General features: G+C 35.4%; 1 protein-coding gene across 15 annotated transcripts in view; it reads left to right on the top strand.

Annotated features, from left to right (window-relative positions):
• The window catches only part of Eya4 (EYA transcriptional coactivator and phosphatase 4), a 289,205-nt gene that overhangs the window by 46,857 nt on the left and 216,581 nt on the right, over positions 1 to 25,767 (top strand). For 14 of the 15 annotated variants that reach the window (XM_074074293.1, XM_074074278.1, XM_074074266.1 and 11 more), the window contains one exon: positions 10,656 to 10,755. In XM_074074293.1, coding sequence (XP_073930394.1) covers positions 10,723 to 10,755 — 33 coding nt within the window. In that variant the 5' untranslated portion in view covers positions 10,656 to 10,722. The remainder of the gene's footprint in view (positions 1 to 10,655; positions 10,756 to 25,767) is intronic. The other variant, XM_074074282.1, reaches the window with a different exon arrangement.

Genomic DNA, 25,767 nt, shown 5'->3' with positions numbered 1-25,767 from the left:
TTCTTATTTAGTGTTACCTTTCTCTTACTAGTGCAGCCAGTTTTTCTCAAGCTTTCTTTACCTTCTTCCTTTCTTTCTCCAAGCTTGAAGGGTCTTGTTTAAAGCAGATAGTACTTCTCTGTGCCAGACCTCACCTCTGCTCACATCTCACTGTTTCCCTATAGTAACTGAGAGCAGGGGCCATAAGAAACTTTGAACATTTTCCTCCACATCACCTCCTTCCACAGAGAGCTAGTGAGCAACTTTTTCTGGGTTTGGGGATATAGCTCAGTAGAAAAGTGCGTGAGACTCTGAGTTCTATCCCCAGCCCCACAAAAACCAAAAAAGAGCAACGTTTTCTGTTTATTTTCTTGTTCTTTTATTTCAGACTTGGCTTCCGCTTGTGCAGCTCCCCAGCTCTTCCTTTGGAAAGTGCTTTTCCCAGGAGGTTCCTTGGGCCCAAGAGTATTTGCATCCCTAGAGTCTAAGCCATAGATTCTACAAACAAGCCCAGGCACGTCCAAGTCCTAGGCAAACCAAACTTTCTTGTAGCTTAAACATGAGCAATTCTCCCTTTATTTTTCCTGAATAATAATTCAGTCTTAAACAAATCACCAAACAAACAAAACCCTAGGGTCTTTTTCCAAGGAGCATTCTTCCTGCTTTGAAAATTTATTGTCATAATTTTCATTTCAGCCAATTGGTTTTCCTTCATATTTTTGTCTAGGTATAAATGTGATACTTTAGCATAAATTAATGCTGACCTGTATTACTATAATGTCAATTTAAAATAGAGTGATTTAAAAATAACGATGCACTATGACCTAGTTCATATCTACCTTCCATTTAATGCATTTCCTAGCAATTATGCTTTTGTGGCTGACTGAATTCCCTCATAATTCCTGTTGGGAAACGAAGATTTTTTTTCATTAAATATGTGGTCTGATTAACTAGGGGAACTTAAGGAAAACATGATTTAGGGGGTGACATGAGTGATAGTATGCTCTTAATATCTAGCAGGCTGCCATGCATGTGAAAGCATGATTCTATTTATGCTTTGTGGCTCTGGTAGGCAGACCAAAGAGTGGACACTCGGTTGTATATGTTTTTGAACTAGAATGCAAGGAAGAATTGGAAACAAGAAAGAGGAGAAGGAGGTATTTCTGTTCACTGATGTTTAAAAGCTTCAAGAATTAGCATGTAAATAAACACCAGCTACTTCTTTGTTCCTCCTGATCCAAGACAAAGAAAGAGGACTGTACAGATTTTATTCATATCTATATTCTCTCTCTATCTCCCCCCTTTCCCTGCTCTTTTTCCTCCTCCTCTCCTTCTCCTTCCTCTTCTCCCCGCTTCGTCTCCAAGTTTGCCCTTAAAGTCAAAACATTCAGCAGGGAAGCATGACACAGAGTTGAACCAAAACACCAAATCTGAGATGTGATTTTCTGAATTCTTAGAACTTCAGTCCTTAGAAAGGTCTTTAGATTTTTAGATGCTGTAATGGCATTTTTTTATAGGTGATTCTGACATGAGTACAGTTGCAAAGTCAAAGGGATGATTTTTATACTCTTAACTCTACAGGAAAATTTATTGAAAAGGAAAAAAACCATATTCGAACTTTCCTGAATGCCTCAATTAAAATTCTCAAGTATTCCAAATTTTAGGAAAGCAAACAACATCATATTTAATTAAATCCTTAACTAATATTCACTATAGACATAATTCAATTCAATTACTTGGTTTTTGGTAAATCAAATTAGCTGTAGTATTATATATCTCATCCTTACTTTTTGTATATTGGGGCTCTTCCCTCTCATACTAAAAAATATGACTTTCAGTTATATACCTTAATTCCTTAAGAAACTGATGTTATAGAAAAGTTGAGAGGAAGAGATTTCTTTGTTTTTTTGTTGTTCTTGTCTTCACTTACTGGAATGGACACTGTGGTTGTTTATCTTCAAGTTCACAAATTGCTTCTTTGGCTGTATCTAATTTTCTGTTTGAGTCATTCATTTATTCATTTCATTCAAAAGACTCAATGCATATATTTTTAAAAGCATTTTTATAGTTCTTTGTCAAATTTGTGTGTTTATTTTTTCATGTGGTTCCTTTGGTTTTGTTTCCATTTCTTCTGTCTCTAATCATTTTAAGCATATTTGTAATATACTTTTTTAGATTATTCTGTAATCTGAATTCTTATTTTCCCAACCTCCCTGTTGCCACATTTGCTGTCTCTACAGAATTTTGTGTCCTTATGTAACATACAATGTATGACAGATTTCTCCCTTAGAATCCTTTCTGCTCTATGAAACAATTTTGTTTTTACTTCCCCTGGAGTCTAGAGATTTCAAACCCACAGTTCAGTCCTTTGTTAGATCTTATTTGTTAAGCTTGAGGTTTCCATACCATGCTGTAAAAATTTAGAATTTACATTCACCTAAGACTGAAGTTTTGGTTTATCTCAAGTAATTATTTTTTTTTTGTTCCTTTCCCAAAGGCTCAGTAATAGTACCAGCTTGCTTGCTGAGTTTTTTAGCCCACTTTTGTTAGAAATGACAAGATTTTCACTCTTTTATGGGTTGACTTTTGCTTTTGCTTTCTGACCATCTCCATAAACAAAGATAATGACAACAAAAATAACAAAATATAAACATAAACTAAGCTTTTCCTTTCAACTTTTCCATATGACTAGTTTTTCATGAATTGAGTTTGTTACCTGAAAGTGATAGTTGCCCTATTTAGTTATATTCAGATATTTTTTGTGTCCTCTTGATTTATCTCTCATATTTGTTCCTCATTTCCTCCTCTTCTCCAGCTTCTTTTGGCCATTACATCAATCCAGGTTCTCTTAGCTTCTCACTTGCAACAGTGTGACAGCCTCCAAATTTCTTCTTAACTCCATGTTCTGATCATCTCATTTTTTCCAAAATCTGAAGGAAATATGTTGCTACAATGACATCACATATACCAACCTTTATTTAAGGATATCAAAATAAAATGATAGCCAATTGTTTTTATTCCCTAAAATTTTGTAGTTTACTCTTGCTTTTACCAATTGAAAACTTCTTAATATTCTTGCTCACTCCTCTCACATGCCTCTGTTTTTCCTTCTTTTTCATATACCCAAGTATAATTCTGTTACTGATTGTGTCAGTATGTAAACATTAAAGAAACCAATCACAACTTTGATGTCAGAGAGAATGACAAACTGAAAAGTGGTAAACGCTAATGACTTAAGGTATTTTTTCATTTTTGTAAACTTATCTGAGTTCAGAGAGTTGGTAAGACTGGAAACTTTTGAATGAGGTTATAGCTCAGTGGTAGAGCATTGGTCTAGCGTAGATGAAGCCCTGAGTTAGATCCTCTATTGCACACACGGGCGCACACACACATACACACACACACAAAGAGTCAAGTAGTTTTAAACATAGATGATTTGTGAAGCTACTGGAAATTACTGATGAGAATAAGATTTGTAGTTGAAAAGGGTTTATTATATTTGTGCAAGAAATTGTATACATGCTATTCTACCATATTGCAAAGAATGTTGAAATGTTTTCATTTAGTGTATGAAGAGTAAAATATAAGAGCAGAATATTCTTCCACTCTCACTTACTAATCAAAGTGGTTTGTATTTTTGAAATACGTTATTTCAGTTAATCCTGACAAAATATACTGCAAGTATTGTTATCATCCTTATTATATGAAGAGTACAATATTTATAGATATCAACATACTTTTTCCAGGTCCATAGTTATCTAGTGATAAAGCATTCACAAGATATTCAAGGATTCACATGAACATGCGTTCTATTCCATTCTTCACTTGGACTCTCTAAATTTATATTCCCTCTAGCAAAACTATCCTTTATCTAGGGTTTGAAGAGTTAAATACTAAAGGTGGGAGATCTATTCTTGAATTCTTTCAAAATGTAGTACATTTTCCTCAGGAGGGACATAAAGTCATCAGATGTGTGTGAAGCAATATATACAGTCATATAGTCTTCATCAAAAAAAAGTTCCTAGGTTACATGCAGGAGAAATTTATGGCTGAGAAAAAAAGCAGACTGCTTCTAAGAAAGGACTCACATATTTTTTCCTCTTCCAGAGTGCAGGAGATCCAGTTGTACCTTTGCAGAATATGTAAAATGGTAATCAGTATAATTTCAAAGTATAGGTTGAAGGCAACCAGGACTAGCATGAGAGAATGGAGGTTGGTCTGCAGAGCCTTCTGGAGTGTTTGTGAAGGTAGCACAAGGTGCTCAGGCTCAGAATTCTTTCAGCCGTTTCACTGGGACAGTGCAATCATAATTACTTCTGTGTTTTCTAGACTAAGTAGCCAACATTAAGTAATTAACAAATACAAATGAAATAGAAAAGCTTGGCTGGACTTGTTTGTCAAAAACTTAAGTGATCATGATTTTTAATTCCTGGAAGATTTTTGCCATCAAATGAACTTATCATAAATGAACTAAATGATAATCATGAAGTGGAGTTTGCAATTTTTTGGCATAAGAAATATTAGTCCAATTATTATTATGATCATAACCATTAGTATTATTTTGTAGCTCTGGGGATTGAACCCAGGACCTTGTGCATGTTAGGCAGGGGCTCTACCACTGATCACACTCCCATTCCTAATCTCATTTTCATTATTACTAAACACATTTTGTGTTGAGAGGACCATTCTGTAAAGTCCATGTTCTGTCTTTATAAACAGTTCAAAAATAGCTCAGCTTCTAGTTTGTAACTTGGCTCCATTTAAGGAGCTTGAAGTCATGCAAGGTGCTCATTACTATTCACCCAGATCTGTTTCTTGGACACCTCAGCTGTTTTCTTTTTCTACAGACAGGGGAGAGAGTCACATGCATGGTCCAGGAATGCTCATCTCTACCTCTCTGAATAGGCAGCCATAGAACTAGAGCTAAGTGCTCTTTGTGCTGTTGGGTTCCCTCTCTGGCTTGCGCCTGAGCAGCTTAAGCCAGCCAGTGCCTCACCCAGCTTTGGAGCCCTATTAATGAAAGGTGGAGAGCAGTGCCCTTCTGGACAGCTGCTGATATCAGTAATTTCTCAACAATGGAATGAGATTGGAAATTGTTGGACTTACTACACAGTTGTAATTTTGTCTGACGGTATGCTGCAGAAAGAAGATAACTTAGTTAAGATTATGAGCAGAGCTCATGAGATCCACGGAAGAGTTGGACAGCTGAGCAGCAGAAAGAGCAGAGAAAGAAACAGTGAGACTTCAGGAGTAACAAGATCCAGGCGCTCAAGTCCTGCCAGGATGTTCTTGCCTTCCTCACCTTTGCTTCTTTTTCTGGATGAGTTCCTCTGTCTCTCCCTAGAGACCAACCTATTCCACATAGCTGTAAAAACTTCACAAGTTTTATATATTAGAGATTTTTGACATCAGAGGAGGAATAACTTGGTATTTTCCTAGATCTGTGTCCTAAGCAAGATGAATCATTAGATACAAGTAATTTGATGTAATTGGAGAAGCCCTGAGGAATCTACCTAAATTGTTAAGCTGAATATAGATCCCTATAATAGGTATATGTTATATGTGTGTAAGGTACTCCCATATGAGAAAACCTTAATTTCTGGGGGTGGGGATCTCCACTTGTGATCCTCCTGCCTTGGCCTCTAGGTGCTGGGATTATATGCCCACCAATTTTTTTTTTTTTTTTTACAAAATATGACTCTGAAAATTTACTTGCAGTTTGAAAATATGAATGCCAAACCATAGACAAACGGTCTGACTATTAGAATATGATGTAGGAAAAGAAGAATGAAATTGTGTCATTCACAGATAAATGTATGGAACTGGAGAAGAATTCCTCTTTCCTCTGATGTTCATCTTAAGCAAAGTTAGCCAGGCTTAGAAGGCCAAAAGCTGCATGTTTTCCCTCGTGTGGATTATGTATCTAAAACAAATGCAGTAATATTAGTGTGACATGGGTCCCACTAAGGGAGGCTGCACATGGGAGGGATATGGCAAGGGAAGGAAAAGCTTGAATGTGGTTGATGTGCTCACTGCAAGTATGACCAATTAAGGAAGATCATGGGGTAATGTTCTGAATGGTTTTAAGAGAGTGAAATCAGGCCAATATTGTAGAACTTGGCATTGCTCTGGCTGTACTATGGCAAGTGATGCCCAAGGAGCAGGATTGGAGTAAAGGAGGCTTTAGCTGTTGCTCCTGTGTAGGCAAAGACTTGTGATGACTTGAACTCCTGTTGTGACAGTAAAGAGAGAGAACCATAGAGGACCTGAGTGAACTGTAAGACTTACTGAGAGGACCAGGTGATTCCTTAAATGTGGAGAGTGAGTGTGCAAGGAGTAAGTGACAATATTCAGGTATCTGGTTGCAATGGCTGGTGGAGGGCGGTGCCATTTGTGTGCATGACGCAGATGTGTAGTGTTCTCACGTGCACCCTCTGTCCTCATACAGGCTGGCTCCAACACAGGGACAGATCATCCTCTCCATGTTCATGTTTCTTCAGTCAGAGTAAGGTGTGCCTGGACAATGTCGTTTTTATTGAAGGATTATTAGAAAGATAGAGGGTCAGAATCTCCTTCAACATCTTCTCATTCCTTGGGGCTGAGAGACCCTGGTTGTCTCTACCACCTGGACCAGCCTGCACTGCCTTATTCCATTTCTTAAAATTATCTTAAAATTATAATATATATGTATGAATATAAATATATGTATGAATATATGTCATATTATGTATTTGAATTAGAAGAATCATTGAATTTTGTATTTTAGCTTTCTAAGACACAAGAGTTTATAGTCCACCTGTACACCAGAGTTAAAGAAAAGGATATTGTGAACTGTCTATATGTTGGAAACATAACTTCAGGAGAAATAATCTCACATGGAATGGGTGAGGTTGCTCTTTTTTCTGTTTAAACTTCACCTTTTCTGAGGAATGACTGTGAGATAGAGCTGAGAACTACATTATTGCCTCATTAAACAGTATGAAGTTAGTATTATTCCTTAATTTTATATCTTTATTATAAGGTTATACTTTTCTTACTTGATTTGAAGAGTGTTCTCATCCTTTTCTCATATATTTGTGAAAGCTAAATGTTAAAGGATTTAGTATAACAACCCTTGCTAAGTTATGATGTAAAGTAATACTGTGTTTGCAATTAGCCCTGGTTCAACAATATAAAATCATTGGGCTCATAATATTTTAGTACCTTAGTGAGTTTGGCAAAGAATAAAAATCATGTTACTGTTACAAGTCAAGCTAAGTAACAATTAATCTAAATTTCAAGGAAATATAAAGCAAAGTATTATGTTGTAACATAGAAATTGATGTAAATAACTCTTCAACAGGAACATTAAATAGATTCTGAGCTGGCGGCTAACAAAAAGGAGCCATTTTTGCCTAATTCTCTTATGCTCCATTATCTTCCTTGAAGTCTTAGTTTTGCTTGAGTTAGCAAGAGCACCTTGTGATAAATCCTGAGAGCACCCTTCTGATAAACAATCACTTGTTTCCTTTTAATCAATATTCTTACTTTAATTCTTATATATCCTTTCTGGAAATATTACATTTACACCTTGATTACATCTTAAAGATATGCTTAAATCCTAACCCTTTTCCCCCACCAGTGAATGTGACCTCATTTGGAAATAGGGCCTCTGCAGGGGCAAACAAGTTAAGATGAGATCTTACTGTATCAGGATGCCCTGGTATACTTAAAAGGAGAGGAAAATTTGGACACAGAGACACACAACACTAGAAGGCCATGTGAAGAGAGAGGCAGAGAGAATGCCATGTGAAGGCAACGCAAAGATTGGAATAATGACTCTACAAACCAAGGAACACCAAGGATTGCCAGCAACCACTAGAAGCCAGAAAGAGACAAAGAACAATTCTTTCCTGCAGCCTCAGAAGGGAGCACAGATCTGCCAATACCTTGATTCAGGAATTGTAGTTTACAGAAATTGACAGAATAAACTTCTGTTCTCTAAGTCACCCAGTTTGTGGTGCTTTGTTAGAACACACATAGGAAACAAATTCAACATTCTATATTGTAAGTAAATGATAGGATTAATTGGTATCAATACTGATTTTATTAAGAGTATATTTATTAATAGGTCTGATAAGTAGGAAATTATCTGGTAGATAGTTTTCAATATTGAATTTTATGGAAAGTTAAAATATTTCACTTTAGTAAATACTAAATACTTCCCCCAAATGCTCCTGTTTTTATTCACTTTGTCCTAATACAAAGTAAAAAGTAAAATGTGAAAAATGAGGGATAAAAAAACTGTTCCTAAAATTGCCATTCATTAGGGACATAATTTCCAAAACTTACATTATCTGGTTGTTTACTTCACATTTTCATTTACATAATCTTGTATATTCTGTATGATTTTGTCTATCATTCAATCAGTACTTATGAAATTCAAAAAGTTTATTATAGGTACAGCAACTGCCCCTTTTGTTAACCACCAGCTCAGAATCTAGTTTTGTTCCAGTTGGAGAGTTATTTATATCAATGTTCCATGTTACAACATAATACTTTGCTTTTTATATTGCTACAGATATAGGTGCTCTAGATAATGCTCATATTGAGAGACACTGTCTTCCCTTATAGAAATTACCCTGACATTGAAATTTAATCTTAGAAGAAGCCATACAGACCGTTTGGAGAGTCTACTTAGAAAATTCATTTTCACTGTATGTTGCAGTTTTAACTGACTCTATAAAGCAATCTTAGTATCATTTGGCTTTACTTATTCTGTATCCCTGCATTGCAATTGAGAAAGTAAGATTTTGTTTATCCAGGAGGGTAGAAGAAAAGTCATGTGAGATGGGCATGGGTTAAGTATTGGGCAGTCGGTCTGTGCTGGACTAGAGCCTGCAGTTATTACGGTAGTCATCATATCCAAGGCAACTATGAGGCAGAGTGGCACTGGCCACTGGGCCTATTGGCTAGTGCACAGGACCAAGGACTGGGAGGTCTGGTAGGAAAGGAAGAGCAAGCCTAGGATCAGCCTGAGAAACAGAAATGTGAGGGAGAGGGGGAGAAGCCACACGAAGGTATGAGCATCTAAATTGGGCTGTTACTGTCACCATTTTTCATCTACCTGCTACACTTTTCAGTGTGCCTAATGATTCTTCTTCAATTTCAATGCACTTTAAAATTGTGCTTTTCTTCAAAATGATGCTTTTCCAGTTTAGGATATTTTAATGTGCACATTAAGTTACTGTCACCATTTTTTTTTTTTTTACTTTTAACTCTTTTAAGAGTGAAAAAAAAACCACCTTTGATCTGTGTCTCCATCATTATATATGCATAAAAATTATAAAATTTACATCTTAAATTCCTCTTGCAATTTTAGGAAAAGTAGCAGGTTTATTGTAGAAAATACTGCAAAGCATAAAAGAAAAGAAATGAAAACCATGTGTACCTGGTAGTAGGAAAGATTTTGTAAATGGATATATGTAAAAATGAGTGTAACATCTATTATACTGAATATTCAGTAAACCAAATGGTTATCTGCTGTTTAGAAAGATTGGAATTCTTCTTTTCCATTTAAATTATATTTTTGGAAATTTTTGTTGTCACTAAACATTCCTTGAAGTGTAGCTTTAATAATTGACAACTATGTCTATGATGAACAAGTTTTTCTTAGCTTTTATTTTCTTTTAGCTTTTTCTTTCTTTTTAAGAACTAAAATTTGAATGGCTAGAAATCGCTTATGATTTTAAATTGAATTTCATTTATTTGTGAGTTCAGCATTGTTTTATAGTGATTGACAATATTTCTATAAAATGTGTGTGCCTCTCTGAATTGTAAGAGCTCTTTAGACATTAACATTACCTAATTGCATTTGATATTTTTACAGATGTTCTTACAAGATTTTCATGTATCTTTTAATGTTGATTATTTGCATGTATGTAAGAGAGAGAAAGGGAGAGGGAATGATGGGGATTTGACTTTTTGTGCTATCTTCTATGGGTACTATTATAAAATCCTTCTTTCTCTAAGAATTACATTTCTTTTCTTAGAGTTTGTCTGGAGGATTTTAATGTAAATTTTGAAATAAAGATTAACTTTTTGGCATAGTTAGCTGATTGTCTCACCATTGTTTATTGACCACTTCTCCTTTCCATACGTATTTGTAAGAATTTCTTTTTCTAAGTAGTTTTATTTTCATTCTCTTTTTTAAATTTGTTGTGTATTTTCCTAACATGAGATCTTTTGGAAGTGAACATATAGTAATTCAGATACATTTTCCTGTTATGAAAGCTGTCATACTAAAGTACACATTGCATTTGCTCAGTTTATATATGTATTTTCAAAAGTAAATGACTAATGCAGGTACTTAATTTTAATAAATCAATTGCTTAATGACAGATATCTCTCTGCAAGGTACTGTTTATTTTGGACTATGACTCCAAAATTGTCTTCAAATATTTTTGTTTATTTAAAACAGTCCTGAGTAGTTGTTCACATACACCAATTTTACCATGATATTATTTATAAAATTGTTATTTAGGTCAGATATGAAGACACTATTAATAAATTTCCTTCTTCAAAAACATTCTTCTACAAATGACTATCATGGTAAATTTTAATATATTTTGGTAATTTTGCACATGAATAGAAAGATAACCTTTTTCTTTTCTTTTTTTCCATCTTTTTTGTCTTAGATAGTCCATTTTTTAACTGAAAGAAGCTGCTTCTACGTGGGAGTAGCAGGAGAAGTGAGAAAACCACATGGAAGACTCCCAGGATTTAAATGAGCAATCTGTAAGTCTGAGTTCAATCTCAGTTTTGCTAAAAAAAAAAAAAAAAAGAAGAAAGAAAGAAAAGTTTTGGTAAAACTATTTAAAAGCATACTTAAAAGGAGTACATTTTAAGCAATAAGTTTTTTGTTAAATATATTTTTGTTGATTTTTGAATTCTCTTATAAGGCCGTAGAACAGACTTAGGCTGTTTCTGCTTAGTGATGATGTCACATTTTGATGTCTCCCTTGCTTCTCCACTTGGATAGCTAGTGGTTGAAAGACTAGGGTGTTGAAATCATTTTTTTTTGAAAGACTAGGGTGTTGAAATCATTTTGTGTGTTTTAGGCAGTCTGAACAATTTTATGCACTTCCTTTGTTATATTTTGATGTAAAAATGCTAGTTTATATATTGTTGGCTATCAGAAGCATCATAGGAGCAAGTGCCTATTGCTCATTTTATGGATGAAAACCACAGTTCTCAAGGGCTTTTTTTATTTTACTAGATTTATTGCAGGATCAGAAATGTGTAAGTTTGCAGATAATTCTTTTAAGATTCTGATTTCCCAAAGGGAAAGACTTAATATGGACTTTCCTCCTATCTCATTAGTTAGTATTGTTACATGACACTAATTCTCTAGTGTATGCAGCTAGAGGCAGTGGGAGGCCCCCCACACCCTTATACTACTGTCACCCAAGCTGTCTGCATACAGACAATTAGTGATGTTTCAAAGAAGAGGTGTACTTATCACAAATGTGCTGTTTAGGCTGATATTATTCTTTATTAGCTTGTGTGATCAAGGTTGGTCTTAAAGGCTATGGCTTCCATCAGGCCTGAAGGAAGATAAGGTACTTGTGTGTAATCATGTAGTTCTAGAAAATGTGTTTCTTACAGATTTAATTTTAAAATGGAGAGGAGTGTATGTTTTAGTGTGTAGCTGCCATTCTAAATTTATTTAATTCCATTATAGATTATTATTTATTTCATATGACATCATTATAAGAAAAATATAACAAACAAGATGCAATGTTACACAACTATGACATCTGTCAAGTAGTGAAGATGTTATCTTTGAAAATTGCCTGACTTTTAGTAAAGTCAATAAAAATGACAATGGGGAGGCAGGGGCTTCAAAATGATTTTTAAAATGCTGTTTATTGAATTCAAATACACATACATTGGACTTTAGGAAGTGGATTCTAGTCATCATGACTGCTGTCTCCCTCCCCCATTCACTGGGTGTTTATGGGTCTTGCCATCATCTGTGGTCTGTAAGTGTGCTCATGTGCCTGGTGGCCAGTAATGAAGCATAGCATGATCTTAGTGCTGGTGCTTCATGAGAGGAGTGCTATGGTCTGTACTTTGTCCTAATACTCTGAGGTGGTTAAAAGTGTGTGTGTGTCTGTGTGTGTGTATGTGTGTGTGTGTGTGTGTGTGTGTGTGTGTGGTAGGTCACCGACTATCCCTGTTTTCCAGAGACTGAGGAATTTCTGGGCTCACAGAACTTATTGTATTACAGCATGTAGAATCTCAGCAAGCAGGATGGTTGAGTCAGTCAGTTACTCTAGAGTATGTGTATACATAAGAAAGTTTGTTTTCAATGCAGTTGGGGTTAAAGAAGATATGTTTTTATGTTTAACATAAGTGAGGTATGACTCAAAGTGCTTTAGATGACATTTCACAAATTAATGCTCTAAACTTGTAAATCATATGTTTATAATATCATTGGTGTCCTTCCAGTGATATTTTTAAGAGTTCCTGGTGGTACTAATGTGCAGCCAGGTTTAAGAACTAAAATCTAGGGTGACATTATTTGCATCACCATGTTTGCTGAATTTAGACTTGGAACAAACAGAATAATCTATTCACCTCATAAATGTGCACCTGGATGTTTAGAACTGTTAAGGGACTTGTCCACATTGGCATGGCTGGTAAGTGGCAGAGTTGGGACTTCACACTGGTCTTCTGACTCCAAGTCCAAAGCTCTTTCCAAAATTTCAACATGCCTGATGGCTTCATGATGTTCTTGTTGGGATATTCATTACTGTAGACATGTCAAAAAACTAAGAATCAACCACTTTACATTGAAATGATTTATATTTGAATTAAATTTTAGGTGATTTTAAATTCGGGAAATACATTAATGTCTCAAAACTTTTTGAAAATTGATAGCATTTATTAAGACATAGGAAAAATGGGATGGAATTAAACTTTATAATAAGATGAAAAGAGCTTTTTTTAGGTAATAGCTATTTTGCTTCAAGTAGAGTTCTTTCTCTGGCCATAGATATAACAGTAGGTGCCATTTATGGAATGTGCATATTCCCTCTAGCATTTTCCATATACTTCCCCCAATCCTGACCATATCTTTGCAATGCAATTTTAAAGACAATCATTTTACAGATGAGTAAATGTCAGTGAAATTAGGTTATATTAAGGTCAAATAGTTGTTAAAAGATTAGAATTGAACTCATTTATATCTGGTCCTAAAACCTGTAATGAATAGATTTGCATGATACAATTGTATATAATATGTTAATGACTTGAGTTATAAAGTGAGACATTCCTGACACTTAAAAACTTTATAAACACTGGGAAATTACTTAAACTCTCTCATTTCTGGAGTGGGGAAGATAATAAAAAAGATGCTGTGTAAGTGCTTACACATGCTGTACTTAAGCACCTGATAAATGTTAGCTCTTCTTACAAACACTTAGACATTCACTGCTCTCTAATGAGCATTTATTCATTCTTGCCTATCAAAGTACATTCTGGATAACTCTGCCTGGAAGTTCATAGGTCTACAAACTTACCATCAATCCTCTCAATCAATTTGTCTTCCTTTCCTTCTCTATTGAATAGCGTCATCATTATCAGGTATCAACCAGATTACTTCAGAAAATGGGTAGTCACCCTCTTGTCCTCCTCCTCCCTCCATCTGAAAGTGCTCTCCGTTCATATTTTATCTCTCTCAAAGCACCTTTACTTTGGATCTTTATTTTAATTCTTGGCTGCCTTGTTCTGCTTTAGCTTGCTTCTAGAGCTGTCTTTCTAAAATTAATATCTGATCACATCACTGCTCTTCACAGGCCCTTTTTTGCCCTCAGGAAAGAGGATCGGGTGTGCAGTCAATCACACAAGACCTAATGATGATTTTTTTTCTGCCTTTGTCAGCTCCTTGAATCTTCAAAGTTCTCTGGGGTTTCTCCTCATTTGCAAATGCTTCTCCAGTGGGCCTCTTTCCCACAAGGATAACCTGTCATTCTTAAAGACTCAGTTAAGAGTTGACGCCCCTGAGCAACCCTCTCAGACTGCTTCCTTTCTTTCCACTCTACCAGCCCAGTGGGGTCAGCCACACTGGGCTGGCTGTGCTGGAAAAGGAATCTGTACAGTGTGCTGTCTTAATGCTTTGGCATTTACCTTTAATCTAGCACTTACCCCTCAGAACTGAAACCTTATCTGTTTACTTCCTTGTCTCTCCACTAGTTTATAAACTACTTAAGAGTAATGACAGGTCTGGTTCATCCTATGCTCTTCCTTGCCACAATGTTGCTATGTTTATTAAATGTTTTCTTTAAAAGCTTTTATATCCTTTTTGGTGAGGTAGGTTATCGAATGCCCTGACAAATTTTAAGAAGCCGAAATGCTATTTTCAGAGCACATGGCTTGCTCATGAATTCATAGCTGGTTCATATTTGAGAAAAATTGCATATGAGTCTAACAATAGCTTAATGGACATATGATCAAAATAAAGTTGTTCCTTAAACAATTTTCTGTTTGTGTTATATCTGGCTCTTATTTTGCAGTCTGGTTAAAAAGTCTAGAGAGTTTTAGAAGATAAGCAATTAAAAATAAGATCTGGAGAAGTAGCTCAGTGGTAGAACACTTGCCTAAGGCCCTGGGTTCCATCCACAGCACCACAAAAATAATAATAATATGATTTAGCTTTCATAGATTTTCTAAAATTCTATTAGATGATTCTATATTACAGATTCTAATTGTATCGTAGTTTAAGTAACAGGCAATTGTAACTTACTATAATCTGAATTTTAAAAATGTTATTCTTATTAATAGAAATGGCTGTGCATCTACTGAATGTTTCCCTTCATACTGTGAAATACATTATATTCCCTGCATTCAAACAGAGGGTGGATTCAATATTATTTTCTAATGTCTGTGATATATTTGTACTCTGATATGTTTTAAAGTTCTATTTTGAGGGAGCTGCATGTTGCTACAGATTTTTTTTCTCATCCAATTCATTCAGATCAATGTAAGGCAGAACCTGGCCTAAATTTATGAACAAATTGGAAAGTTTGAAAAGAAATACAGTTCGTTAGTTTTTTATTTTATAATTCATTAGAAAATAAAATATTAGTGGATATTAAGTAAAATGAAATGAAGTGAGTAAATTATAGCTCATAGTAGAATTCCTTGTCTAAATTTCATATGTTAGTGGGCTGAAGCACTGGGGATAAAGCTCAGTAATAGCATACTCAAAGCATTGGGGTAAGAAAAGAAAGAAAAGAAAAGAAAGAAGACAGCTTTCTTGTAAGGGTCTGAGTATTCCTATATATTTCAACATTGAGCTAAATCAATTCACTTATATCATTAGTGAAATGATTCAATGAGTAAAGTCTAAATTAATGCTCATTTTTGGATCTACATTATAAATTTTATGTTGAAGAAATATTTTTGGAAATTCATGTACATTTGTAGATCTAAATTATATTTGTTTCCTCACATCAAGCATACTAATTCAATGATATCTCATAAAATTTTTTAGCTAGTTTAATTAATTAATCTTTTTTATTCTTTCTTCTCCCTCAGAATATCAGATGACTGATTATTCCTCAGTGTCTTGTTCTCAAAAATTCTATAGAATTAGCTTCATTATAATCACTAGCTCATAAGTAAAATTCATGTTGCCTTCTGAGCCTTTCTGGTTATTTATTTTTTTGAGGCAGGGTCTTGCTATATACCCAAGATGGCCTTGAACTTGCTCTGTAGTTCAGGATGGCTTTGAACTCACAATCTCCTCCTGCTTCTGTCTGCTGGGTTTGCAGGCATGTGCCACATGCCCAGTCTCTGAGCCACTAGAGAGAATTCTGGCTGTTGGAAAGAATTAAATATGCCATCAAACTTAACATCTAGACATAGAAGTTCAGAATCACCAATTTCTGCCAGTATTTGGGCACTGTACTCAAATATAGCTATTTTGATTAATCTGTTATTTTTTGCCTTTGTAAAAATTATGGCATTATGAAAATTATACTAATTAATCCTTAGATACTCTAAATTGGTTTGAACTATATGCATACTCTTAATATATTCATTCAGATGTAAACAAAGTTGGATTATTCTTTTGGAAGATCCAATTCAATTTGAAGTTTCTCTTTCTGTTTGGGAGAACTTGATCTTTGAACTAGTAAAAAGAATCATGCTTACAAAGTGTAATTTTTATACCTTTCAACTGAAAAAATACTTCAGAGCTCCATGGAATTCTTCTCAAAGCTGCCTCAATTTCAGAATTATTAATTGCCAATTATAGCTTTACTTTACAGTTATTATAACAGAGTCCTAAACTGTGAAATTAAAAGTGGGTACATTAAACATATTTTTATTTTTGTCAATCATTAAGACTTTTTCTTTAAAACAATTTTAACTCTGAATTTCTGGATTTTTGTGCGAGTTTACAAGGGTCTACTATAATACTCCATTAATTATTATTCTGTGACTTTGTAAAATTATAATTTGGTTTTTAAATCTTTTCCACAAATTTCCCAGTCCACATCACATGTAGAAAAGGAAAGTCCCATATTATATTGAACATGGATTAGGATTGTGTCATTTGCCAAGATCTGGAGAGGCAATATTGGGCTTTTCTTTTGCCAGTTGTGATCAGTTAATTGGTAATGGCTGAGAAGGAACTTATGAAAGGCTATCAGTTTAGTTGAATTTGGCCATGGACTTTGTGAGGAAGGGTAGTACCAGAGCTTCATACCTGTTCATTCTGGGCTGGATAGCTGTTGGGATCCTGGCAAAGATGGTTTGGGTAGTGAAGATGTAAATAAGAGCTGTGATATCTTTGGGTACCAAAAGTGTCTTATGGTATGGTGTTTGTCCAGTAATTCAATCTTATGAATTAAAACAAAGATGTTTGTTTATGAGAGAAATGTAACTTATTTCTTTCATGCTTTACCAATCTGAAGAACTGGGAAAAGTGAATGTAATGTAAATTCTGCTGTGAAGTATACAGAAAATGGAGAACTGCTTTGCTGAAAAGCATTAACATTTACTGATAGGCACCACACTGAACATTTTATGTGATTCATGTCATTGATAGTCACAACAGCCCAGCATTTCAGGTTGTATTATAATTCCAATCTAAAGAAGAGCTCACCGAAACTGAGTTTAGATAGTCAAGGTTGGTGATGGCTACAAAGCTTTTCTGATGGAATGTGAACTCACAGAGTCCTATGCCAGATCCATGCTATTAACTACATCATCTTACCTGCTTCAACTTGTTAAGTTGTTAACAAGTTTTCAGACTCTCGGTATATTTGGTATTTTAAAGTATCTCAGCTTATTTAAATGAAGATCAATAGTCTTAAATATCATGAGTCTTGATAAAAAATGTAAATTATTCCACATGATGATAAATCAACAGCACAATCTTCATTAGTAAACATTTTAACAGACAGACATAAAACTGCAGAATGTATGAAAACTGATAATTCAACAAGCTCAATTAAATAAATATTTAAGTGTTATTTGGTGTTTTCTGGGAACTTTGCTCAAGTAAGGATTAAAAGTTAAATATAACAGAATGCCTTTCCTCCCTCAAATTTTAGTATATCATAAGATTATATGAAATTATGGCAGCTTCTATTCTTCAGTTCTTTTAAAATGAGATTTGGATAGTAATTCACTCAGTGCATAATTGAGGAACGCTGCTGTATTTCAAGCATGGTGTTTTAAGTTTATAAATACTTGGTAGATAAAATGGAAAATATTACTCTTCTTATGGAGTTTATACTGTATTATAGTAGAGGAAACAAGCAGTAAGCAAACATAGTACACAAATAATATAAATTACAGGAGAAAAACAAATAAAGCAGGGGGAAAAATAGGAAGTGTGTGGGGAAAGGATATGTGAGGAACAGTTGTGATTTTGGGGTAGTAGTCAGGGAGCCCCAGAAAAAAGACATCATGAAAAGACCCAAAGAAGGTGAAGGAGTGATTCATGTGGACGTCTAGGGAAACAGGTTTCAGAAAGAAGGAACAGCAATTGAAAAAGTCATGGAGTGGAAGCAAGTTGTGCTATGTCAAAAGAATAATAAGGATGACAGTGCTGGTCGCTGCTATAGAATAGAGCAGAGATGAGGTCACAGAAATAACTTTCATGGCAGTGTGGAGGGGTTTCCAGGGCATTCTATGCACTTCAGCATTTTCTCCAAGGGAAATCATAAAACAATTGGAGTGTTTGCACTCCAGGGATCCTTGGGCACTTCTTGAGAAATGGAAAAAATAAATGCAGAAAAATATATACAGTGAATAGAGAAATTCACTGATATAAAAAGCTAGCATTTGTTGATAGGCACCATGCTAAGTGCTCTATAGAACAGGATATAACTTAAGTCATCACCCTGGCTTTTATGCTGAAAATAGACTGTGCATGACAAGAGTAGAAACTGGCTATTACTGTCACTATCCTGATGAAAATGGAAAAAGTAGCAGTGGAGGTGGTGGGAAGTAATGGATTCAATATCTGTTTTGAAGATGGAACTAAGATGACTTACTCAAGTATTGGTTGTGGATTGAGAGAGAGAGAAAGGAGTCAGAGATGACTTCCCAGTCTTTGTCCTGAGCATCAGGAGAGATGGAATTGACATTTACTGAAAAAGATGACTTGAAAGGACCAGGTTAGAACAGAAATCAGGAGTTGGGTTTTAGATGTTGGCAGAGTCAGGTATTATTTCTTCAGTCAGGTATTATTTCTTTTTTTCTGTGGTATATCATTTTACACTTATCAGTCTTCTTATATATAAACAGGGCCATGTAACAAGTTCTAGTCCATGAAATGCAAGGATCAAGGATGTGAGTATCATTTCTAGACTGTGACACTAAGAAGCCCCTGCACAATTCTTTGGTCTTCCTGTTGCACTGGGGTGATAACTGAGTAAGAAACATCAGGTACAGATGGTGGAGCCCAGAATCAAAGATTGCTGATTGTTGAGGTACTACTTGGGAGACATTCTTAGGAGAGTGTTAATGAATTAACCTAACTCGACAAATCAAGTTTTACCTGCTATTAGACATGTGAGTGGAAAAGTTGGTGAGTCAGATGTAGACATCTGAAATTCTGGGAAGTAGGCTGGACTTGAAATACAAATTTCTGAGATTTAAAGATATCAGTGGTATTAAAAGAAAGGATATTGGTTGAAATTGCCAAGAGAAAGTCTAGATAGAGAAAAATTAAAAGGACTAAGTCCTGTGACATCCCAAGTTTACAGATCAAGGAGATTATAGTTTACATAAGATAACTATTTGATCCTACTACCACAACATCCATAAGGATATAGCCTTGAATATATGTTGTCACAGTCAGTGTTTTCTTCCAAATTTTCTAACAATTACCTAAATGAGTAATTGTTACTGGGTTCACAAATATTACGGCAGAAAGAGCCACAAACAGTTATGAGTAGTACTGAGACATGATTCACTTCTTTGAGATTTCCATCAAAGTAATCAAAACCATAAAATATTTAAAATAAAATATTTATTAGTCAACAAATAGTGCCATTTTCTCATTTTTATGTTTATAGACATGATTTATAGGCATTCTAGCTTAGCAAAGAATTGGCTTGCACCAAATTTTGTCAGCCTCAACATTATTGATACTTGGGGATGTGGTATAGTTTAATAGCATCTCTGAAATCTATCCACTAGATATCAGTAGCACCTCCTTCCTTTTTTGGGTCAATCAAAAATGTTGTGAGACATCACCAAATATCTTCTACAAGGGGAGGAGTTGGTGAGAACCACTACTTTACACAAAGCCTTTGTGGTGAGTTATTTATATTTTTGCATACTCGCTGCAAAATATTTGAGGAAGTTTATCTGAACTTTTAATATAATACATTGTTATATATTATAGCAGGAACTAGGATGAAAAGAGAAGGACATAATACAAACTTTAAGAAAGAAAGCAAATAGTATTATGACAGTAACAGAATCTATTTATAAATACTATGCTATCAGCAGAGAAAGTTTGTTCAAGAAAGAATAAGAAAGGATTACAGATGGAACTAGGTCACACCTTTACTGGGTCTTGAGAGATAAAGTAAATTTGTTTGTTTAAAAGAGAACCTATCCTGACCCAAAGAATACAGGAATAAGGTCTCAGGGTTATGAAGAAGAGGGTGATAAGGTTTGCCTAGGAGCCTTGGGTGAATTGGAATTTCGGAATCAGAAGCTTTGGGGACATGAGGATGTGAGCAGTGGGAAATTGGGATAAGAAATGCTGAGACTAGACTTAAAAGCACTTTGGAGCCAAGCTAAGATGTAACTATATTTCTGTGATACTTATTACTGCATAACATGGAGCTGTGTAAGATACTGCCCTGTATTTCTAAACTTGTAATTTGGACATAATGGAAAGCTCCATGTAATTTTTGACTAAGAAAGTAATTTATTTCATTTTATTCTATTTTCTTTTTGGCAGTACTGGGGATTGAATTCAGGGCTTCCCATTTGTTACGCAATCACTCTACCATGTGAGCCGTTCCCTAGTCCTAGAAGGTAACATACAGTGACTCTAGGTAGCTGCAGGCTGGTGTTTCAAGGAGATAGCTGTTGAGAAAAACCTGAGAATTCTTGGGAATTCTCAAGCATCTGTGGATGCTTGATTCATTTTCCCATAATATCACCCAACCTCTGCTAAAGGCCTGCTACCATTCAACAAATTAAAATTTTCACTTTTATCACTTAAATTATGCACATTTGGTGACCTTTTGGTTTGGGAGGATTACCATAACTTTGACCTTACTTTTTTGGGCACGACTATCTTTTGGGGAGGCATATTTTCACAAAATTAAGGACAGGGATGTACTCAGTGATCACACAATGGTTTAAACAAAACTGACAATAACTCAGAACTGAGAGACTGTCTCGGCATCCTCTGAGGTGTGTAATACACATGTGGGAATTAGAAGGTTTTGTTTTGAAATTTCTTTTGATTTTATTTATTTACTTTTGACTGTGTTTGGGCTATACCATGTGTAATATATCCATGATTAAGGTAGGCTTAGTGTGTCTAAAATGTTGTTTTAGAAAAATTAACCTATTGGTAGGAAGGTTAATGAAGATTAGGGAACAAGGAATAGGGAGGTGGCCTAGGGGGCCTTGAAGAGCTTTATCTGTGAACTCTAAAGGGCCTGAAATAGAGTTTGGCAATCTTTTTCTGTAAAGGAAAAGACAGCAAATATTTTTGAATTTTCTGGCCATAGAATCTCTGTACTCACCTCTCCTATTGATTGCCACAGACAATAAATTATTGAGTGTGTATGGCTGTGTTCTAATAAAATTTTATTTGCAGAAATGATTGGCAGACTATTAACTGTACTCTTCCAGCCTCTGGCCTAAAGTAATGATGTGACAATGGAAGAAAGACAGAGGGGAAAGAATCGATGGAAGGAACTTGAAGAGGTAGCTATGCCGAACTTGGTGACTTACTGAAGAGGGTTAATAGGAAGGGTTGGAGGACAGACATAGACAAGGAAAAGAATTAGCATGGAGTTTCAAGTTTAGGAGATGCCATAAATAGAGTTTAGAAGCAGGAGTCACTGACTTAAGGAAAAAGAAAGATGTGTTTGAATTCAGGATTTTTGAGAACATATCAAAGTAGCTATTGGTGAAACTGTGTTGGGTCATGGAGGAGATGTCTAGGCTATCCATGGAGAGAAGAATGGTTATCTTCCTTCAGGGGATGCTTCTAAAGAGGACCTGATGTCTAGGAAAAGGGCAGAAGGATGAGGCTAGACCTAGAAGAACACCAGGTTTATGAAGTAGAAGAGGAGGATGGATAAAGAGAGACTGAGAAGAGGTACTTAGAAAAACAAAAAAACTACCAGGACAATACTTCTTCAGAGCCACAGACCAAGATAACCTTCTGGAGGATGGGCTGTCATTGTCTGGTGTTTCAAGAGGTCAAGCAGAGAACGGGCCTGGAGTCAGCCTGTTTCATTTGTCGATTAGAAAGATTATCAGTGGCACTTTAGAATGAAGTCCCATGAGAGTTGCGGCAAGAAACCACAATGTGGAAGTTCAATAAAGGGAAGATAAGAAGGAGGGAAGAGGGAATTTGCAAGTTTAAAGAAGAGAAACAGAACAGTAATGGAAAGGCAACTTGGTGACAGACTTGAGAAAGCATCCATGGATAATGTGCTCAGGTTATTGCAGAAGGGATGGTGGAACTGGGCAGAGGACAGAAAGGAGATAACTTGATGTGGGAGGAGTCATACCCTCTGACTCTAGAAGTGTTACAAATGTGTATATCCTTGAGAATTACAAGGCCCTCTCCCTTGATGGTATTAGGTTTTTGATGCTGTTGTTGATGTTATTTTGTTGTTGCTTGGTTTTGTTTTTCAGTAATGTAGATGTAGCGTACATTTGTTCACATGAGTTCAGGAAGTAGCTGGAACCAGGTAGGATCAGGGCTTAAGTAGTGTAAAGAGATTTGCAGTAGCCATTGTTTAAAACAATGATAGGTGATCTCCTGGAACTCAGCACATAAATTATTGACACATGTTCAGTTTTCTTTTAGCAAAGTATGTCTTATTGACTAGGACTGAAGATGGTGCTGGCATTGAAACTTTATTTTTCTGTTGTACATCACAACATTAAAAAAAGAAAAGAGAAAAATAATCCCTTGCATGGTTAATGACAATGCTGTTTTCCCTGAATATCAACATCAAGAACCTATTTTATAGATGTCATTGAGTCGAATTTGACAACAGGGTAGACCAGAGTTATTTGACATAAACGTAAAAGTACTTTTCTTGAAGTTCTTGAATTTCTGTCATTTCTGACCTTCTTGGAATAACGATTGGTTTCTCTGCTCAGAATTTAGGATGCAAAAACCCTTGCAAGGGCTCATTTGTTAAAAAACTCATGTTAATTCTTTTGTCAGGAGCTAAAACAGCAGAGTGGAAGAGGACTGTAAAAGAAAGACAGAAAAGAAAAAAGAACAAAGTCGCCTACTTACTCTGCTTTGCTTTCATGATTTAACCTAAGTTGCTGTGGAGGACACACGTGAACAGTAGATTATAGCTAGGATATAAGCCCCTGACGCCCAAGGCTACCATCTGTGTAATGTGAATTGTATGCTCTGGGCTTTTCTTAAGTGGTATAAATAAATGTACATGTAATATATGCAAGCGTATCATCTCATTTCTCACAACAGTTTAATGAAGCGGACACTATTACTGTCCTCCATTGTTGAGAGGGGGGGCATCCAGCTAGTTGGTGAGGGAGCAGGATTTTAACCAGGGAAGTTGGCTCTAGAGGTGACAGTATTTACTGCTAGGCAAATTTTCTGGAAAAACATTTTATTTATTTTTTCAATCCTCTGCCCTGAAGAGTTTTGAATTTTTACATACAAGAAGAATGATATTTGATCTGTGTTCATTTTTTTCCTACTAATATTTTCTTTAATTCACAGATCTGTCATACCAGAAATAATGTGAAAAGGGTAAACTGAGAACAATATAAAATAGACCATATTTATTTTTTCAATCTACTGATTTTAAAAAAGGTGTTGGATGTGATTTGGAGTCTATATTGGCTTTTCTATAATAGGGTCTTTAGGAAGATTCAAGTGTGCTTTCATTCATCACTTTTTCATTAAATATCTCACTCATTATCTCATTTACATCCTGCCATGGTTAATGCAGCAGGCTAGAGGAGTTGTTTTATAGGTGGTAGGCACAGATTACACTATCCAAATCCTTATTTTACAGCTGCAGAATTGGAGATTGAGAAGGCATAAGCTTTTATTAGAGTAGGAGCATTAGCACTGCATTTTGAAACAAGGTTTATGGATGAATTTCAACATTGGTGCTAAGATTTGTAAACATACTTTTGCATAGAGTTTCTGAATGTTTGGAAATTAGAAAATCAGCCTCCTGAAGACTACATTAATTGTTGCCTTAAATAAAGATTGGCAAAATAATTGCACTTGAGCTTCTGCTAGGTAGATCAGGGTTACTTAAAAAAGCTCAAGCAAAGGTGTGAAACATTTTATTTTACATGTTTGTTTTTCTCCTAGTTATTATTTACTGCTCAATCAGCATTAGCAGGAAGAAAATAATTTGGCTGCTAAGTTACTCTAGTATAGGATTTCAAAGGACCTTATTAGAGAGGGATGTAATTTCATACTCTGAGCCTTTTATATAACAGAGTGCATATTTGGGTTACTTCATTTTGACCCGGAATTAGACAATGGATTTAAGTTGTGAACAGGAAGTTAAAATATTTACTCAACAAAGATTTAAAAACATAGTATGGTTGTTTTTCAAATTGCTAAGGATGTCCTTATAGTTTTCTACTTTTATTTCAGTTAACTGTAATCTGAATAACTCCAACTATTCTGCACTGGGTAGTCTTCTGTTTATTTCACAAATCTCATAAAATGTATGTATCTGAGAACTTTTATGTTTAATCAGTGCTTTTAAATGAATGGTTTTGGGAAATCTATCTATCTATCTATCTATCTATCTATCTATCTATCTATCTATAGATATTCTTAACTCTGTGTGGTCATAGTGTAGCTAGATATGGTATTTAGTAATGAAAATATGGAGTAGATGTCACAAGTGGTAACAGTGCTTCAAATGTTAATATTAAAGAAAGAATGAAGGTCCATAGCTCAGAGTTTAAGGGCTTTCTAGCTTCAGTGTTGGAGGCATTTTCATAAGATGAAAGTGAGAACGTGGGGTGCTACCCCTTCTGCTGTCTGGAAGTACGCATTTGCTTCCATTAGGTGCATTTAATGACGGTCACCTCTGCCCTTCACCCCAGGACTGACTGCTTCCACTGTCTTCTGTGGTCTGTGATTTGCATAATATTATCCACACTGATTTGTTTCCATTCTCCCTGTGAGACTGTGGACTTCTTATTTTCTTTCCATGAAGTAAAGTTTTCATTGGCTGGGATCCCAGTTAGCTTGATTTTGTTTGCCCTCATTTTGTTTGTTTGCTTAATGTCTTGGACTTCGAAACTCATTCAGAATTAAAGGACTTGCAAATTATCCTAGGAAAATCATTTGTGAGTGAAAGCCTTTGTGAAAAAACCTAAGAGGTGTTCAAATGTTTATGTTCAGTTACTTGTTGTGGATGGTGCTCATCTAGAGTGCTCATCTGCTAAGCATTTACAGTACATGTAAGTTTTAAACCGTGTGCCATTGTAAACAGCCTGATGAAATCTCTTGTCCTCTGGCTCTCTTCTACCCGGCATCTGAGTCATCCCTTTGTCCAGCATATCTACATATAGACCACACCTGCCTATTTGTCACTCAGTAGCCATCGCTGTTATCAGATTGACTGTTAACCACATTAGTTTCTCAGTGCTTGTGTTCAGGTAACCACTATAAAATAGACTAACACTAGTCATAATGCCTGCCACTTACCTCACTTCATCTTATGGTGTTGGCATTGTGTCATCTCTTACCATTACAAAAAGTAGGATGAATGTGATACAATAAGTTTTTCTGTTTTTTATTTTAAGACAGGGTCTCCCTATGTTGCTTATTATGTTAATCTTGAACTAGACTAAAGGAACTCATTCTACTGAGCAGCTGGCAGTACAAGCATGCACCTTATGGTGCACCCCTGGCTCAATGTATTACTGGAAGAAAGAGAGAGAGAGAAAGAAAGAGAGACTCAAATGGTATGGATTTAGGTTTTTAGTTGACATTTTCATTTTCACTCTCAATCCTTGTTACTTTTTAAAAATATTAAATTATTGTTATTAGTT

This window comes from Castor canadensis, chromosome 1 (genome assembly GCF_047511655.1).
Source record: "Castor canadensis chromosome 1, mCasCan1.hap1v2, whole genome shotgun sequence".
NCBI lineage: Eukaryota > Metazoa > Chordata > Mammalia > Rodentia > Castoridae > Castor > Castor canadensis.
Note: the sequence above shows the minus strand (reverse complement) of the source record. Positions and strands in the feature narration are given on the sequence as shown.